Source organism: Pinus tabuliformis, chromosome 4_1 (assembly GCF_031772625.1).
Source record: "Pinus tabuliformis cultivar Carrire ecotype Pingquan chromosome 4_1, CPIR1, whole genome shotgun sequence".
Taxonomy (NCBI): domain Eukaryota; kingdom Viridiplantae; phylum Streptophyta; class Pinopsida; order Pinales; family Pinaceae; genus Pinus; species Pinus tabuliformis.
In genome coordinates this window covers 502549503-502568443 of record NC_142303.1, presented here as the reverse complement: position 1 = coordinate 502568443, position 18941 = coordinate 502549503, and the positions used below count along the sequence as shown (strand labels likewise).

At 36.0% G+C, this 18941-nt stretch overlaps 1 protein-coding gene and 2 pseudogenes across 2 annotated transcripts; 2 read left to right on the top strand and 1 right to left on the bottom strand.

The window, feature by feature from the left end:
- Window positions 1-78: 78 nt before the first annotated feature.
- Window positions 79-2639, top strand: LOC149176739 (12-oxophytodienoate reductase 1-like; annotated as a pseudogene). The gene is made up of 3 exons (XR_016258075.1): window positions 79-1147; window positions 1439-1618; window positions 1818-2639. The product of XR_016258075.1 is annotated as a 12-oxophytodienoate reductase 1-like (transcript).
- Window positions 99-884, bottom strand: LOC149176740 (cytochrome P450 94A1 pseudogene; annotated as a pseudogene).
- A 137-nt stretch (window positions 2640-2776) lies between the features above and the next one.
- On the top strand, window positions 2777-6412 carry LOC149176738 (mitochondrial carrier protein CoAc1-like). The gene is made up of 4 exons (XM_089419963.1): window positions 2777-4620; window positions 4876-5060; window positions 5254-5403; window positions 5761-6412. The coding sequence occupies exons 2-4, from the start codon at window positions 4971-4973 to the stop codon at window positions 5866-5868; spliced, it is 348 nt and encodes a 115-aa protein (XP_089276089.1). The 5' UTR covers window positions 2777-4620; window positions 4876-4970; the 3' UTR covers window positions 5869-6412.
- Window positions 6413-18941: the final 12529 nt, after the last annotated feature.

Here is an 18941-nt window from a genome sequence, read left to right as displayed (position 1 = left end):
GGCCCGGGCATAACCGCAGAGTTCTGAAATATCGCGGGCATACTCGTCGTGTGTTCATGGATATTCATGAACACGGTTCTGCGTTCATAAACTAACCATCATATCTCCGATTTTTCGCCCGCCATTGCCATCTTCTGCGAACCTTTCTGATCGCATTCTGTCTCAAATAGCTCCCAATCAGACAGAGCTGCCGCCATGAATCTTGAAAGCAAGTCTTCCGTCAGATGCCCTTCAGAGATCTCACTTCTCCTGGAACGAATAATGTCCATGGAAAATTCATTCACTACATTTATGGCTTCTCTTAACCGCCTCTCAGAACCGATGTCAAGCTTTCGCTTGATTCTCCACAGAAAGGGGAAAATGGAAAAAACCCTGCCAGCGCTAATATCAAGAGCATCGTTAAAAGCCTCTGCAAATTGGGACCTGGGCAGAGAAGGGTGGAGGCAACCGGGATCGACACCGAACGCCACCTTGCAGATATTGTCGAATGCAAACCTCATCAGAACGTCCTGCAAGTCTATGATCTCTCCCCCTTCGCATGCGCTCTTGAGCACCACCATTAGCCGGTTCTTGATTTCCCACTGAACAGCCTCCACCACGAAGTTCCGGAGCGACTTAGTATTGAATTCGTAGCTCGCAGCCTTCCTCTGCATTTTCCACAGCTCCCCATCAGTGTTGAAGATCCCCTTGCCCAGGAAATCGTGGAGAAAGAAACTGAAGCGTTCTCCCGTGGGGTAATTCTGAAAATTGGCTCTCAGAATATGCTCCACATTAGAGGGATTCGCAGTGATAAAGCCTGGGACGCCTCCTGGGCGCTGGACCATACATGTGTGGGAAGGGATTCTGGAAAGAATATCCATTGTCCATTCCAGAACAGGTCCCATGCGCTGTCGTTGTGTAAAGAACAGTGCATCGAGCTCTAGAATTTGAGGCTTGGTTTATTAGGGTTTGAAGCAGTGGAACAGATTCCAATGATTCCAAATGATGATGACCATGATGAGGTGTGTAACTAACAGGTACCCAGATGTGCCTGGAATTTGGACCGAGGAGCAGGTGCAAGCCTGGAAACCCATTGTCAATGGCGTCCATGAGAAAGGGGGCATTTTCTTCTGTCAGATTTGGCACACTGGAAGGGCTTCCCATGTGGGTAAGTATCTATGCTCTGCATTACATTGCTATCCATTAATTCCTTTCATGTACCCACTTGACAGATCTGTGTGGAGTGAGTTCTGTTGATTTGTTTCCAAAGCATGATTCCCACTATATTAATAATAGCACTGTATGTTGGGGTTCATTTGGCCATGGCATCTCATAATGAAAATTGGGTAGCGACAACTCTTAATTCTTGCCCTAATAAATTTGCATTAGATCAGTTTTTTTGAACAATTGATGTCAGTTTCTTTGAATAGAAATGGCTGAGTGGGTCTATGAAATGCAGATTATCAACCCAATGGCCAGGCTCCCATTTCATCAACAGATAGAAAAATATCGGGACAGATTTTGTTACCCAACGGCAAAGATGTTGCAAATTATTCCACTCCTCGAGCTCTAAAAACAGAGGAGATTCCTCGGATTATTAATGACTTTCGTCTTGCTGCCAGAAATGCTATTAAAGCAGGTGAATGTTCTTTAATAAATCGCAAATTTGGCATTTAGATATTTGCACACATAGTACACAGGCTGTAGGAAAAATCTTTACCCAAGAAAGAATTCGAATATTTTCTTAATAGGTCACAGGGCTGTTTTCTTCCTCGGACGGCAAATAAATAGGGAAGTGTGGTATTTTTCCATTCATAGTTTTGATGACATTGTGGCAGGTTTTGATGGTGTGGAAATTCATGGTGCTCATGGATACCTTCTTGATCAATTTATGAAAGACAGCATTAATAACAGAGCAGATCAGTATGGTGGGACACTTGAGAACCGGTGCAGGTTTCCTCTGGAGGTTGTTGAAGCAGTGGCAAATGAAATTGGAGCAGAGCGAGTGGGAATACGGCTCTCTCCATTTGCACAATATCTAGAATCCAGTGACTAAGATCCTGAGGCGCTGGTGCTTTACATGGCCGAATCCTTAAATAAATACAATATCCTGTATGCCCACTATGTAGAGCCCAGACTGGTAACTTCATTTGAACCTGTTGCAACAAACAAGAGTCTGCTTCCAATGAGGAAGGCGTTCAAGGGGTCATTCTTGGTTGCAGGGGGTTATGACAGAGAAGATGGAAATGCAGCAATTGCAAGCAGCAAGGCTGATCTTGTAGTTTACGGTCGAATTTTTCTGGCCAACCCAGATTTGCCTAGAAGATTCGAGTTAAATGCCCCTCTCAACAAATACAACAGGAACACTTTTTACATACCTGATCCTGTAGTTGGCTACACATACTATCCATTCCTGGAGTCAACTGTCCATGGATATAAACTTCAATCACATCCTCCAAAAGAAAACCCCACCCTCATTGCTATTATTTAGGTTAGAGAGGGGCTCTTCAATACAATTCTGAAAACCCATCTGTATTTTCAGTACTGGTTTCCTTCTCATTCATGTGGTATATTGATATCTACCTTCAGTAGTTATTTGTAGATGAAGATATTTAGCTATTGTACTTTTATTATTTTAAATAAATATTTTTGATACAAAATTTGTAAGTGTTTATTATTTGTTTCTTTCATATTGAAATCTATATTGAGTAATGCTGTTCTAATATGGAGGGTTTTTAGTTATTGTTTTTTTTCAAATAAATTAGGTTGATATAAAATTTTCCAGTAGTTGTTGCAAACTTTTCATCTCAAAATCAAAATGTGAATATCTAATAAGCATCAAATTCAAATTATACAGGGAGAGATTTAAATCAAAATGTGAATATCCAGTAAACATCAAATTCAAATTATACCTGGATAGATTTGAATAGCTATATACTTTATCCATTAAAAAAATCATATAAATAATATTAGTACCAAACTCTGTTGTTTTGTTCTCGTTTTGTTAAGATCTATTTATGCAATTCATGGAATTACAGTGTTTAAATTTCTCTTCATAATTTACAGTGGTTATATTCTCCACAGAGTTTTGTATGGCTGTGAATGTAATCAGTAAATAGGTTGGGCGTTTTCCTTTTCCTTGTAGTATACATATATGCATTTTGGTATTTTATGGCTAAACACTTGGTTTGAAATAGTTCTGCAACCAAATCTTGCATGTACGGCATGTAAATAATTCCATTTCTGAAATCACAAAGGAATCTTGTCTGTGCAACGAATATGCATACAGTTTTTAGACTAGATCAAGAGCCTACTACAGACCAATACCCTACTTTTACGTTCTACCATTTTAGTTTACACACGCATTAATCAAATCAGCTGAAGTATTCCCTCTGGCATTGGACAATTGTGGACTCTCAACAAGTTTCTGACCAGTCACAACAATATATCAGGGACTATCCTAGTGGAACTTACTAACTTATCCTCACTGTCGTGGCTTTCTCTTTATCACAATATGTTGCATGGGGAGCTTCCAAGAACGATAATATCATGGAAAGGTCTTTCTCAGCTTAACCTTGCCAACAACAAGATCACATGATCAATTACTGCGTCACTTGGGCTGTTGCCTGTTCTTAACAGCCTTAACCTCTCAAACAATTTGCTTTCAGGGGAAATACCCCTTGAATTAGATAACCTCAAGTTGAGCTTTCTTAATGTGTCTGGCAACCACTTGTCTGGCTCTGTCCCTGTTGGTTACAATAATCTGGCATATAGACATAGGGTATTGATTTCGGTTATTGTTGTGGCCATAGTAGTCTGCTTGATTGGTATAGGTTTCCTCCATAAGAGACACAAGATTTTCGTGCAGGTTAACACAAGTACAGAGTCTTGGAAACTCACATCCTTTCACATGGTTGACTTTGAAGTGTCACACATTCTAAATGGATTGACAGAGTATCATGTTATTGGAAGTGGACATGCTGGCAAAGTCTACAAGGTGGCACTGGAAAATGGTAATATTGTTGCTGTGAAAAGGATCTGGAATAACGAGAACCCACGATCTGTCCAAGAAAAGAGATTTCAAGCAGAGATAGAGCTTCTAGGAAAGATTAGGCATACCAACGTTGTAAAGCTGCTTTGCTGCATCTCTGGTTCGGATTCTAAGTTGTCAGGCAAGAAATTGATTGTGGTGGACAGGTAAAAAAAATAAACAGAGGGTTTTTATTTCCCTTTTTGAGGCTAGATCTTCAAGGTAAAGATGTTCAGTGCTGGGCTTCTCATGTCCATTTATACTTACTGCTCCTCTGTTCTAAAGAGATGATCAACTATTTGGTGAGTGATACTTCGGGCATCTGTAACTTTGTAATGTCTATCCAACTGCTTGAGGCGAACCTGGGACCTCTCTATGGCAGATCTCTGCACTATTGATGTGGACTAAGAGGAGAATATATGCAGGAAAACCCATCGTTTGCTTGACTGGCTGTAACTGTCAAAATGTGATATGATGGGTATCTACAATTTGTACAGTAAATAATGTTCTCAACGTGCATGCATGCAGGCCTAATCTGGAAAATGTCAGAGATCCATTGAGAAAGGTTCCCGACTTTAATAATCTGAATCCTATGTGGTTTGGTTGGTGAGGTTAGTATAGATAAATACAGACTACTGTCGCACTGCTAAGGTTGCAGTGCCTTCATTATTCTTATTTGAAGAGACCTTTTTAATCAATTTGTTTGGTTTTGACAATTTTCTATCCATCTATGCTGCACCGATTGTTATTGTGAACTAAGTAGATGCTGTTTGTGTTCTTTCTCTTTCATTGGCATAGAGTGCTTTGAAGCATCTGATGTACTTCCCCCCCTTCAGTTATTGAAAGATTCTAGTGCTTGTTAATAGGTCCGTCACTTTATGGAATTTTTCCATATGCTGGCCTGAAGTTTTATGTCTACGAGGAGTTGAAGAGACGTGTTCCATAGAAGCATGAACATTCTATGACAACAAACCTTGTTTGTGGATCTTTGGCTGGTTTGGTGGGTCAAACCTGCACGTATCCTCTGGATGTTGTTAGACGACAAATGCAGGTTGAACATTTTATTTCCTTGGTAACTGGAGTCTTGGTTTACTGTATTCATAATTTTAAGTCAAAGATACAGGCTATAGACTCTTGGTAACTGGAGTCTTGGTTTACTGTATTCATAATTTTAAGTCAAAGATACAGGCTATTTAAGTCTATGATACTGAAAATTGACCATTATGGTTTGAGTGGCACTACAGGTACAGACATTATCAGCTAACCAAAATAGTGCATCTTCTCTTCAACAAATGGAACCCAAGTTCAAAGGAACATTGGATGGTCTTGTTACCATTGTTCAAAGACAAGGCTGGAAGCAGATGTTTTCTGGGCTAAGTATTAATTACGTAAAGGTAAACTTTATAATCTCGTTGCATAAAAGTAATGTATTGCTGCATGTATTTTAAATTTCAGCATCAGCCAGACAATTATTGAGTTGCTTGACTCCTGTTTGATTCTCTAGCCAGCATTTCGTGATTATCTGTTGTCAATGTGGCCTATTAATGTTATGCATATGCCATGGCATACAGTATAGCCAGATAATTTTTTGAAATAGAAGGATGCCCGAGCTGGCGTTTGAGCTTTTCAGTGTTTATGGTGATGCCAATGGTTACATGACATTTTGGGTTTTTATTTTCTACAGAAGGGAATTAAATAGTTTAGCAAAACTGACATTTGATTAGTAATAATTGCCATTCTGGTCTCGGCAGGTTGTACCTTCAGTGGCAATTGGCTTTACTACATACGATGCAATGAAATCCCTGCTTGGAGTTCCATCTCGAGAAAGAGGGAGTTCCATCTCGAGAAAGAGCACATAGTGGAAAATACGGTTGAGAGAGACAATGCCGGGTATGGTTGCATTTTGTTGCCTCGAAAGGTTTATGCATATGTGATGGCTTATCTGATCTCATTCAAGATCAAGAATTGGGTGCGGGGCTTCTGGAGGAGCTCTCATTCAAGCTCAAGAAATTGGGTGGAGGAGCTTTCATTCAAGATCGAGAAGTTGGGTGGAGGGTCTGTAGGTGGAGCGTGTGTTGAAAACTATAATTAAGGATCCAGTTGAAGCAACTTGTGACCATTCAGTGCTACTCTCTTGACTTGTTTTAATTTATTCACTTTGCACTAAATTTTGATTATTATTCACTTGCAAGCAGCAACTGTTTCATTTGTAACACTAAAAATGAATTTTGATTATTGTTACTTGCAACCAGCAGATTTTTTCAGTTGTAACCTTCAAAATGCCCTTAAAGGGTATTTCTATAAAATTTAAAAAGGGTTGAAGCCCAAATGTTTAATATTAGGTGAACAGGCGGGCCACTGCGTAGCGCGTCTAAATTGTGCCCTTGATATTGTAATTGTGGAGCTTCAAAATTGATGAAGCTCCAGAAATAGATTTGGCGAATCTCTCTAATTCAATTCACAAAGTGATTCTTAATATGATATTTTGACCAGGATGCAAATTTATTTCAGACTATTAAGAGACGAATCAGAATTTGATGTTTATTTGATCATTAAAATCCCGAAAAATATTATTGAATTTTGAATTTTGATTTGGTGATATTCATCATGATTTAGTGGATCTAATGCTTAAGAATAAGAATATGGCTTTCCCATAACAGGTTCATGATGCATCTCTAAATTTTGGTAATCAATTATTTGTGTTGAGATGGTTTTTATTCCACATGAACGATCTCATATGCTTTTCATGTATCAATTTGATGTATTATCAATTATTATTAGTACTATATTGAAGTATTTAATTCTATTCATAGTCATCAACCAAAAACATACATAGAGGCCAATATCTCTTGGAAAGCCAAAATTTTCATTGCTTAGTTAAGGACTAATTCTCATCAACTTCGTTGTGAAACAGGACATTGGAAAAGGCCAAAAGAAATGTGAGAAGAAAGAGTGCATTTTTTGTTCTTCCGGAAAAGTGGAAATAGAAAAACATTTCATTTTAGAATGTGAGGCCTTCAAAGACAACATGGAAAGTTATGCAGATATGCTGACAGCTAGCTCTTGGGATAATCTATTTAGTGAGGGGTTTGTCGAGAAGCTGGGAGCATTTATTTTGAAGTTTCACAGGAAAAGGGCGGAATACATCAAGCACATGAAGAAGCAATCTGCCACATAGGCTATCTTTAGCCTCGTGGACGTTAAAATGATTTTTTTCTTTCTTTCCATTTCAATAAATGGATCAATTGAAAAGTGATTTCCTTATTTGCCACTATGAAACTAGTCCAATTCGATAAATAGCTCTACGATTTTAAAAATAAATTATTATTATTATTATATTCCAATAAACGAATCAATTGAAAAATAATTTCCTTATTTTCCACTACCGGCGCAGTGAGGAGAACAACTTACATTCTCCCATATAAGGGCCAGACACAACCCTCTCATACCAATTTCATATCTGACTTCTAATCGTTGTTGCAATATTATTATTATAATAATAAACCAACTATTGTTAGGTCACTGTGTGTAGTGACATTTAATATTGATTTGGAGAGATTGATTATAATAAACCAACTATTGTTAGGTCACTGTGTGTAGTGACATTTAATATTGATTTGGAGAGATTGACATTTAGCATTGGTTTCGAGAGATTACCAATTCTGTGTTTGACCCAGTCAAAATAGCAAACTTTGTAATCATTGTGGCAATATTATTATTATTATAATAAACCAAATATTGTTATGTCAACTTTGTAATCATTATCACAATATTATTATTATAATAAACCAAATATTTTTATCACAATATTATTATTATAATAAACCAAATATTATTATGTCACTGTGTGCAGTGACATCTATATTATTATTATTATAATAAACTAAATATTATTATGTCACTGTATGCATTGACATCTATATTATTATATCATAATATACCAAAAATTGTTATGTCACTGTGCAGTGGCATTGGGGTATGGAATTCTAAAATTACAAAAGGATCAAGCTCCTGGATTTAAATTTTCAAAATATGTTTCCAACTTCCAAGAAATGAAATTGAAGCTCCTCGAATACAGTTTTCTTTTGAGCACATAATTTCTTTCCAACATGTTGTATTTGCCTTTTTGCATAAGAAAATGGAAGGAAATATATGCGTGTATTTTTAAGTCAAAATTAAAATAACCATAAACAACTCCATGAAACTTCTTGTAAATTACAAATACAACTGTTCAATAGATACCATATCTCGGTAGAAAAAACCGAATGTAGAGGGATATTGTTTCCACCCAGATGTAGAAATCCCTTATTTCGCTCTCTTTTAATAGACTTCTATGGACACTTTCTGAGCCTTGCAAGGGTTTGAACTTCAAAGAATACAATCTAAGGTCCAAATTCATCCTTCTACACAAAGATATCCATTTGCACAAGACTATTTTTTGGTTCATCTATAGACAAGGTGAAGTTTCTATCGTGGGTTTATATAAGGCTAAATCAGTAATAAATATATTAATTTAAAATCAATTACTTATTAAAAAAAATATTTCATATACAAGTTGGTTATACAAGAATATATCAATTTAAAATGAGTTTCAAAATTTTAATAATATTAATTTCTATAATTAAATAAATTATTTTTATTAAATGAATTTTATTAAAAATAATAACAATAATGTTTAGGAAAAGCTTCTTACAATTAATCAATGTTTTAATTGTAGTGTCAACCAGCAATGTAAGTGATTTGTTTTAATATTTGCAAATCAAAAATTTCACCGCTTCTCAATTACCATTGTGAAACGCTGTAATTTACTTTTTATTTAAATATGAATGGTTTGGTTTTGGTTTTGTTCTTTTAATATCAAATTTACTGGTACTGGATGGTCATCGTGGTTATTGCCTTCGTCACTAGTGAGCTTTATATATGCTTGCCTATCTATAGAAGTTTCTTCCTTTTAATAATCCTATCGGCCTCTCTTTGTACCTTTTGGGACAATTGCTAGTTAATTCATCTGTAGATCCATCCATACAGATTAAGTACCATCCATGCGAATGCCAGCCACGTCCTGGCGTGGGGGTCCTCACGTAACTGCCGTGCAACTGAGATTCATCCATGGCTGCCTCGCAGTTGGTCGAAAACAAAGGGGATTCTCAGCGTTCAATGAATGTGGACGCCTTTCCGTTTCACTGGTGTGGTCAATGGGTCACCTATATTTTGTGTCGTCCACCTATTTTGGGTTGGATTTTTTTTTATGATGGACTGAATTTAATGCAATTCAATAGTTTTTTCTAAATCGGCGGGAGTCGGGACCGTGGGGAGCCGGGGAGCATTTAGCTTGTGCTGCAATGCAAAACGCGTCACTCAAAAGTCAGTTACAATTTGTTTGGTTGCAAAATGCGTCGGTCAAAATCCACAAGATTTAGCTGGTTGCCGTAAGTTTCAGAAGAATATATATATATATATATATTTCTACGGAAGTTTCCGAGGAAGAAGAATATATATATTTCATAAGGATATATATAATATAAATACAAAGTCAATTGACTGACTGTTGTATTCAAGCAAGCGTAAATGGACCGTGTCACTTTTAAGATGCAACTTGAGTTAGAGTCTTTGAACTAAAGTCAACTGACATTGATTATAAAATCAAAATTGACAGTTATAAAAAAAATTAAATAAGAACTCTATTAAGAAAATTTGCAAAGAAGTTGCGTTAGCTATTCATCCGACTAGGATTTCTAGTCCCATCAAAAAGAAGCTTAGTGTTAGCAACTTCATCTCTTTTAGGATTTATGGACTTTCTCAAAATCCATAAAAATGGGTCTTTATTACATTCATATTTTTATGGGCTCTATTAGATCTATTGTCAATATTATTGGTGGATCCACTTATCTTATAATGGAGTTTTTAGCTCAAAAGCTCAAGCTTCTTGTTGCCATTATGGAATATTTTGTTAAGGATTATGTTTCTTTTGTTAATGAGATTAAGGATATTAACTTTGATCCTTGGGATTTTCTTGTCAACTTTGACATGGTCTTTCTCTTTACTAATATCCCTATTAATGAAGTGAAGGAGGTTATTAATCACATAACAAATCCTGACACTGCCAAGCTGGTAGGTCTATGCCTCACGCCCACTTTTGTTTTTCCAGTTTCCAAGGTGAATTCTATGAACGGACTTGTGGAGTAGGCATGGGTCTCTTGGGTTGTCGCAAACCTATTCATGGAAGATTTTGAATCTAGAACATTGGCTTCTGCCCCTCTTCACCCAAAGCTTTGGAAGAGGTTTGTTGACGATACTTTCGTCAATTGGCCTCATGGTCATGACCAATTAGATTCTTTCCTTTGACATCTTAATAGTCAATCTGACTCCACTAAGTTCACCATGGAGACGAAATCCAATGATAGTCTCCCTTTCCTTGATGTTTTTATTTCGAAGAAAGGGGATGGTTCATTTGCTTTCTAAGTTTTTTGTGAAGAAACTCATTATGAGCAATACCGTCAAGCAAGTTCTCATCATTATCTTGCTCAAAATTTTGGTGTTCTTAACACCCTAGCTACCCGAGCTCTTAGGATTTATGATGAGAGTCACTTTGAAAAAGAAAAATCCCATCTCCTGGAATGTTTTTAGAATAATGGCTATAGTAGATGTCTAGGCCCTAGAGCTTTCCATAAAGCAAGTGTAGGACCCAGGCAAAGGAAGGATCTTGTTGATTTAGTTAGTTGCTTGCATCTCTTGTTTATTCTACATACCACAGACAAGATTTCTTGTGTTCTTAGAAAGAATAATGTTCATAATACCTTTAAGCCCCTTGTCACCCTCCATAGCTCCCTTAGATCAGTCAAAGGACCAAGTGGACCCTAAGGATATGAAGGGTGTTTATTTAATCTCCTACTCATGTGGAACACCCTACATTAGAGAGACTGGATGCTCTATCAAGCAGAGAATCTAAGAACATGCAACAAACATCAAGCCTAACAGACCCGTTCTTCTTCCTTGGCTGAGCATGTAGAAAAGTCTAAGCATCACATATGTATTGAGAAGTCCTAGATCATTGTCGGGATTGATCACTTCCATTATATGAAGTTCACGGAAGCTATAAAAGTTGAGTAGCATGCTAGTAATTTAAATAGAGATGAGGAGTGGAAGATTAATAGTAGTTGGATTCCTCCAATTTCTTCCTAAATATTTTATTTTATTTATTATTATTATTATTTTGTAAGCTTGACAGGTCTACATCTTCAACATGTCTGATATATCACCCCAATCAGGGTGGTGAATTAAACCGATAACTTCACATCAAGGAGTGCCTTAACAAAGCACCCGATCCCGTCTATCCAAGACCCCGTGGACATTATTATTATTATTATTATTTAAGTGAGTATGTCATATTATTCAAATTTATTATTGGTTTAATTTTACTTATTAGTTCATCTTAATCCCTTATAATTATTAAACTAACCCTTATTATTATTTTCCGCATATTTTGCATTTTACTCCTTTATCTTTTTATTTCTTTTTTGTTTTGTATAATAATTTATATTATATGTTCTAATATTATAATTTTATTCCTTTATTTTTTATTAACTAAATTATTATTATTATTATATTTATTGTTATTATTTATTTAAGGTTACTTTCCCCATTTTAACTTATTTAACTTTTACCTTTCTATTTTCCTTCAATATACTTTTAATATTATTCTTATTTTAAATTTAGTTAATTAAAATTGGTTTTTGGTTTTTTTCATTATTTTAGTTATTATTTGTTTCACTCTATTTTAATTAATTAATATATTTTTCTTTTTAAGTATTTTCTTTCCCCTGTAATTATGATTTATTTGTTGATTTCTTTTTTATTTTTTCCACTTCAATAATTATTTCTATTATATTTTTCTAATTTAATTTCATATTTAAAATTCTTAGTTATATATATATATATATATTTTATTTTTTTTTATTTTTTTTATTTTTTATTTTTTTATGTTTTTTTGACTTATTGAAGTTGACTATCTAGAATTTATTAAATTATCATGCTCATCTTCAATATTCTCTAAAGCATCTCCACATTATTTATTCAGTCTTAGATGACGCCTCCATCCATGTCCTTGAGGTTTTGAAATGTTAACCCTTAAAATAATGTTGTTATTAATCCAAAATAGTTATCATCATCATTATGAATCATAAAAGCCCGAGGGAAAAATCAAATTGATTTAAAAAAAAGAAATATTTAATATTAATTAATTTTTTTTGGGGAAAAATTATATATATATATATATATATATATCTATTTTAATTGTTTTATAAAAGTTAATTATGTTTAAGTTAAGGCTTCTATTCTCTAATTTGAATAATCTAGATTTGATTCTTGGAGATCTATCACAGTGTGTTACTTGGGTCAACCTTTTAAGCCAACAAGTGTGGCTCATATTCAAAACAATTGATGAGAAATCTGATAGAGACCAGAAGGATAAATAGATAGAGATACTTAGAACGAAACCCACAAAAAGTAAAAAAAAAGAAAAAGAAAAAGAAAGATGATAAAACTATCAACTAGCAAAAAATCCTAGAACCAAGGACATATATATATAATTCTTCATATTAATAGGCTAAAGTATTAGGTTAATAAAATTATTCATAATAGTATGTTAACTCAATAATATTAATATGGGTTCCCGGATGCGGGTGCATAGGGGGAGGGAGAATGGCACGCGCCATCATGTGGGCGGGTGGCATGCTCACGGTGTTTGGCGGTACCACGCGCTGGGTTGCATTAAACAGTTTGAAGGCGAAGAGGAGAAGGCATTAATGCCTGTCTACTCGGCTCGAGGGAGGCAGTTGAGCGATGGGGTGGAGATGAAGTTTAAACAGCGAAGGATGGCACAACGGAGGGAGATTTGCGAGCTTAGTAAGGAGACCCTGCTCCGCTCAGACAACAATGCGATTGCAGAGCTGAGGGTTGTTAGCTCTTGGAGCTGTGATTGCGAGACTGGTGTGGGTTCTTGGAGCTGGGTTTGCGAGACTGGTGTTGGTCTCTGGAGCTGGTGCTGGTTCTTGTTGCTGGGATTGGCTCTTGGTGCTGATTCTTGTTACCGGGGTTGGTTCTGGGTGCTGGTTAGTGTTGCCGGGGTTGGTTCTTGGTGCTGGTTCTTGTTGCCGGGGTTGGTTCTTGGGGCTGGAGTCGGGTCCTGGTGCTGGCGTTGGTTCCTGACACGGGTGGTCGCTATAGCCATTGTCGAAGCTCAGAGCACTGGAATTGGAAGGAGAATAGCAATGCGGCGGGAAAGGTCGAGAATGGGCAGCCGGAGAGGTGGAATTCAGGGCAGAGCTCCACCACAGGATGACTATTATTCCCCCTCTTCTTCCATTGAGGTAACCTCGCGGCCTCAGTGGTTTCAGGACAACAACGATGAGGAGGGGGGGCATAATGAAAGAAGCCCAACTGCTGAAGAAAGGCAGAGGGAGCTCCCCATGCTCAGGTATCGACTCCCCTGCCCACAAGTCAATTCCACTTTGGTTGTGTCCATTACTGTTGAACCTGGAGTTAATCCGAACATAGAGGTTGAGCCTCTGCCAGAAGGGCAGCGATCCAGCAGAGAAGACTCTCCAATTGCTTGCCTTCCGGTCGGAGCAGGAATTGGTTGGTCGCCGCCTGAACGTGATCCTGGGTCGGGATGGATGGAGCCTCGTCGTGCACATGGGATGGGCCTGGAACGCCTCGCTACCAATCTTGACCCGGATGTTGGCCCTTCTGTGCACGCTGCTGCTTCACTGGCCGGTCCGAGCAAGCCAGCCCGAAAGGGTAGCCCAGATAAGGTCATCCAGCTTTCAGATTCAGAGGATAAGCTCCATTTCGGGTGCCGAATTGCAGAGGCGCTCCAGACTACTGATGAAGATTGAACTCGCCCTAGTAATCTCTGTTTTTGTTGGGATTTCGATGTGTAAATCGACTAAGTGGCAACCTTATCTCTGTCAATGTGTCGGCTATAATGTTCAAGTGTCACCTGTAATTGTCCAAGTGTCAATTGTCATTGTCCAGTTGTTTGTGTGTCTTTGTCCGAGTCATCCTACGGCCCTGGTGTCTTGGTGTCCATCTATGTTATGTCCATCTATGTTCAGTCCATCTATGTTATGTAACAATGACGGCAGTGGTTCAGCAACATTCCCAATTTTGAATCCTTTCAATTTTGGAGCTGACAAGTGGGCAAGGCCAGGGCTGACAGGCAAATCTTCTTAAGCCTTGCCCTTTGTACTCTATTATGTATATTTGTTTTGTATGATAATAGAATTAGTCAAATTCAGAAAAAAATAATAATATTAATATGGGTAAAAGTAAAAGTAAAATAATAAATAATGATAACACAAAATAAGAGAAAAAAGCAAGGAGATAACCAAAATAAAGGAGGGGACTCAATAAGGAATAAACATATATCAAAATAGTATTAATAAGTGTTAGGTGGACAAATATCGTCTTGGAGACAAGGCAAGATCTCCCTAGACTCAACGATTGAATCTAGTAACAAGCAAACAAACCAATAAATCTTTCTCTAAGTTCATCTTTATTGAATCATAAATACGATAAATGTAGTATAGAACCCATACCTTTTAATCGAAATGCCTGTTGAAGATCTTTGCTATGGTTTTATACAACCTTTCAATGCTCAAAATTCAGACCTACAAACACACTAACAAACAAAGGATCAAAGACATATGATATATAAATGATCCAATACAACCTATACTAGTGATCAAGGAGACTAGTACCTACTATCATAACCAATGGACGATGAAAGTAAGCATACTATATATCATATCCAATGGACAATATAGTGAGAAGAAATACTCGTTTTTATTACATTTGAATGAAAAAGAGAGATACAACCTCGCCTTAATGTTGGCAAAAGTCCTTCCAATGGTCTCCAATCCTCCCTTAAATGACAAGATTCCAACCTCAAAATGACAACATAAGTTTACATCAAAAGTCAACCCCCTCCCCTCTAGTCTGTAGTGAATTTATAAGATAAGAGGAGAGGGATACATATCCTCTTTCTAAGGATTACATCCACAAAGATGGAGATTAGGGTTCCATAATGAGAGGGAATAGATTCATGAACCATGGGATGAGACCTCCATAGGTAGGGGCTCGAATCCTTCTTGGTATAATATTCCCCAACAAAGCTTCTAAAAATTGTTTTTTTTTTTACCTACGTCATAAGGTTGTCACACTTTGTAATGGAAAACAAAGCGACAAATTACATAGGGTACAATGATCGGAACTGCGTCTGCATAGATAATTACTAGGAAAAGTGTGACATCGCTTGAAAATAGGTTTTTTAATAATGTAATCCAGGATTCTTGTTGTTTTCATAATGGTTTTGCTTCCAACATTGTAGGGGATTGCTTGCAAGAGTTCATCAGATAGTGAGAGATCTAGATTTGCAATCATTTGCCTAATGGTCAAAACATAATGTGTAATAAAATCCCCTCTAAAGTACAAAGTGAAAAAAGTTGAGGATTGAAGCACTTTATCATGCAAAAGTTCATATTAGAGACCAACTGGTTGGAGACCTGAAACAAACAATCAAGGATTATAATACAGTGTCTTCACATAATCATCACTGACCTAGGCATTCCCATACTCAGAGTACAAGTATTTCAGAGAACAAGTATGGAAATGTATAAAGGTCCATGTCAATAATAGACTTAGTAAGGACACAACCATCAAATATGGATCTATATTTACAATCATGAATATCTAAAAAATTCACGCAACCTGGATGGATGAAACTAGATCCAGGGTCTTGGTCTTCATCTCTATCGATCCATGGCACAAATCTAACCATGCGAGTGAATGTTTCGAATTCAAACATGGTAGAAACCACCTGATTATCGATCAATGATGTGGACCATCAATAGGTGCAAGAAAAACCATCAATAATGACAATGGTTCTCAAGGTACTCCAGTACAATCTATGAGATTTAAATAAATTTCTTGAATTTGAACACCCATAGAATCATTCGATGGAAAGTTAACAATGAGAACCTGTAGTATAGGAACCTAACAAGAGAACGCTTTTAGCCATGATTGACTAAAGTAAACCTTTTCTGTAACTAGTCTACTTGGTACGTAAAAGGGGTAAACTTATACTAGGTAGACGACCTTTCATTTACTTTTACAAGTTTGAAAGAAACAAGTGTACTTGACAATACTTTCATGTTTCTAGAGTCTGAAAAGAGCTTAAACATAACTCCAAGGTTTCACTTTTTCATAAGTTTAAAGAGTCTGAAAAAGTGATAAAAGTATACTCATTGCAGAAATAATATGTTTAAAAGTAAGCCTGTAATTTGCACACTTAGTCTCAAAATCATAATAATTGGTCAAAAATAGTGAAAAAATACTTAAGATATTTGAAAATTTGAAACTATGGGTAAAAAATATTATTTTAATATGCCTAATTTTCTCATAAAAAGTCAAAAAGTAAATAATTTTACCATTTCAGAGCTCTAAATGTGCATTTTCCCCAAATCTCCAGGACAAAATTTTGACAAAAGCCGTGAACAAATCCTCATAAGCCTTTTTATCATTGAGGCCTCTAATTTATTAATTTTCCTTCATTTTCTCTTCAATTTTCTTCTCATGCAAATTTGTGACCTTTCACCTTCATTTTCTCCCATTTTCAATTATTTTCATAAATAAAATGCCAATTTCCCTAGCCATAATAAACTGAAAGTGACGCCCACTAGGATGTTTTTCTCACCATTCAGCTTGGAATACATGTCCCATGATCTTGGTCTTATATTTTTTTAACATGGAAATTCAACCAGGGGCTGTTACAATTAGGTGAGGTTCTCTTCTATCAACACATACTTTGGTTCTGAAATCTAAGGTCTTGGGTTCTAAATAAGTCACTTTTAAGAGAGATGGACTATATATGGCTTACCAGACCATGAGACAAGCCCTCTAGAAGGATTTCTTTTCTAGGTGTGAGATACATCCTTGAATAAAAAGTTGTGTTCAATAAGGAAGAGTTTCCAGCCCCTGTCCCCTCCCCTCCCCTGCCAATAACCCAAGAACAAACTTTAGGGCCACAATCCAGGGGCTTAGGCTTTATATTTTTTTTTTTTTGCGATTACATGATAATTATAGTGCCTCAACTACAACAAAAGTACCTCTTGAAGGAAAAATTTCCTCATGTGTGGGATACACACTTCATTATGAGGCTTTGCACATCAAGGATGGGTATTTCGGCTTATGATATGTTTTAGGGAAAAATATATTGGCTCCAAACTTAACAAAACCACTTTCAAGTCACGCGGGCCATCATATTGAGAACCAAACCTTGACATTAGCCGTTTGAAAGGAATGTTTTTTCCATGAGTCGGATAAGCACCCAATTTTGAGCTTTGGTATACTAGGGAATCATTTCCTTACTTAATATAATCTTTAGGGTCAAAATCCAAAGGACTTATAAGGTATATGGACCATGAATATGGACTCAAGCCATGAGATAAACCGTTAATAGAGTCCTTGGAAAGAGTGGATATATATATAAATTCTAAGATAATTTGATGGATTAAGAAAGGGTATCCTCACTAAAGGCATACTTTAAGGCCAAATGTTAGGGGCTTGGGCCCTAAAACAATTATTTCTAAGTTACATGAGACTTGCACATGACCCCAAACCATGAGACATGCCCTTTGTATGGAATATTTGGCTAGGAGTGGTATGCATTCTTAATTGAAAGGTTTTGCACAATGGAGAAGGATTGATCCTTGACAAAGACACAATTTAAGGATAAAATCCCAAGGCTTAGGCCTTAAAAAAATCTCTTATAATGCATATGGACCATGAACATGGCCAAAACCATAAGATAGGTCCTCCAAATGAAATATTGGCCTATATATGAAATATGGTATTGGTTTAAGAATTGAACACGCCATTAAAAAAAAAAACCTTCTCTGTGAAGACTTGCTTTGGAGTTAGATTCAAGTAGCTTAAATCATGTATAACCTATTTCTAAATAGCATCACTTATCTATAAAACTCCAAAACAATATTAAAATTTAATATTCATTATAATGTGCCAAATAAAAATTCATAATACTAAAATATTTTCAATATATATATATATATATATTTATAAAATATTATTTAATAATTACTATTGAAATATATATATAAATCCAAATTTAAATATTCAAAATCATATTCATACAATTTATTATCCTTGTCGTCCGGAGTGGATAAACACAATTGATATTCTCTTGAATTTAAATTAGTTTTACCGTTGACTAAAAATTAAATTATTTTATCTAAAGTTAACATTTACAAAGCAATTCAAATTATTTTTAAAAATATTATTAGTTGGATAAACACAATTGATATTGCCTTGAATTTCAATTAGTTTTACCGTTAACTAAAAATTAAATTATTTTATCTAATGTTAATATTGGCAAAGCAATTCAAATTATTTTTAAAAATATTATTAGTTTTACTGTTGACTAAAAATTAAATTATTTTATCTAAAGTTAATATTAGCAAAGCAATTCAAATTATTTTTAAAAATATTTTATTTTAATTATCATGGATTTGATTAGTTGTTATCTTGTTTCTTTTATTGTATAATAATTATAATTTGTACTCTTCCCATGCCGAAGTGATGAACAACCTGATCACTTTGTACTGTGCAACCAGTGGTTGCTGACATACCAATACAATTGGGCAACTCCTATTTCCACCTCTATAGCATTATAAATGCCCTTTGACATGTGAGGGAAATAGTGCTCGCCCTCTCTCTCCACAGCACGTGAACAAATGAATGGAGCGTGGAGAGAGAGAGGGCGAGCACTATTCCCCTCGCATGTCAGAGGGCATTTATAATGCTATAGAGGTGGAAATAGGAGTTGTCATACAATTGATTTAAGAAATAGTGCTCG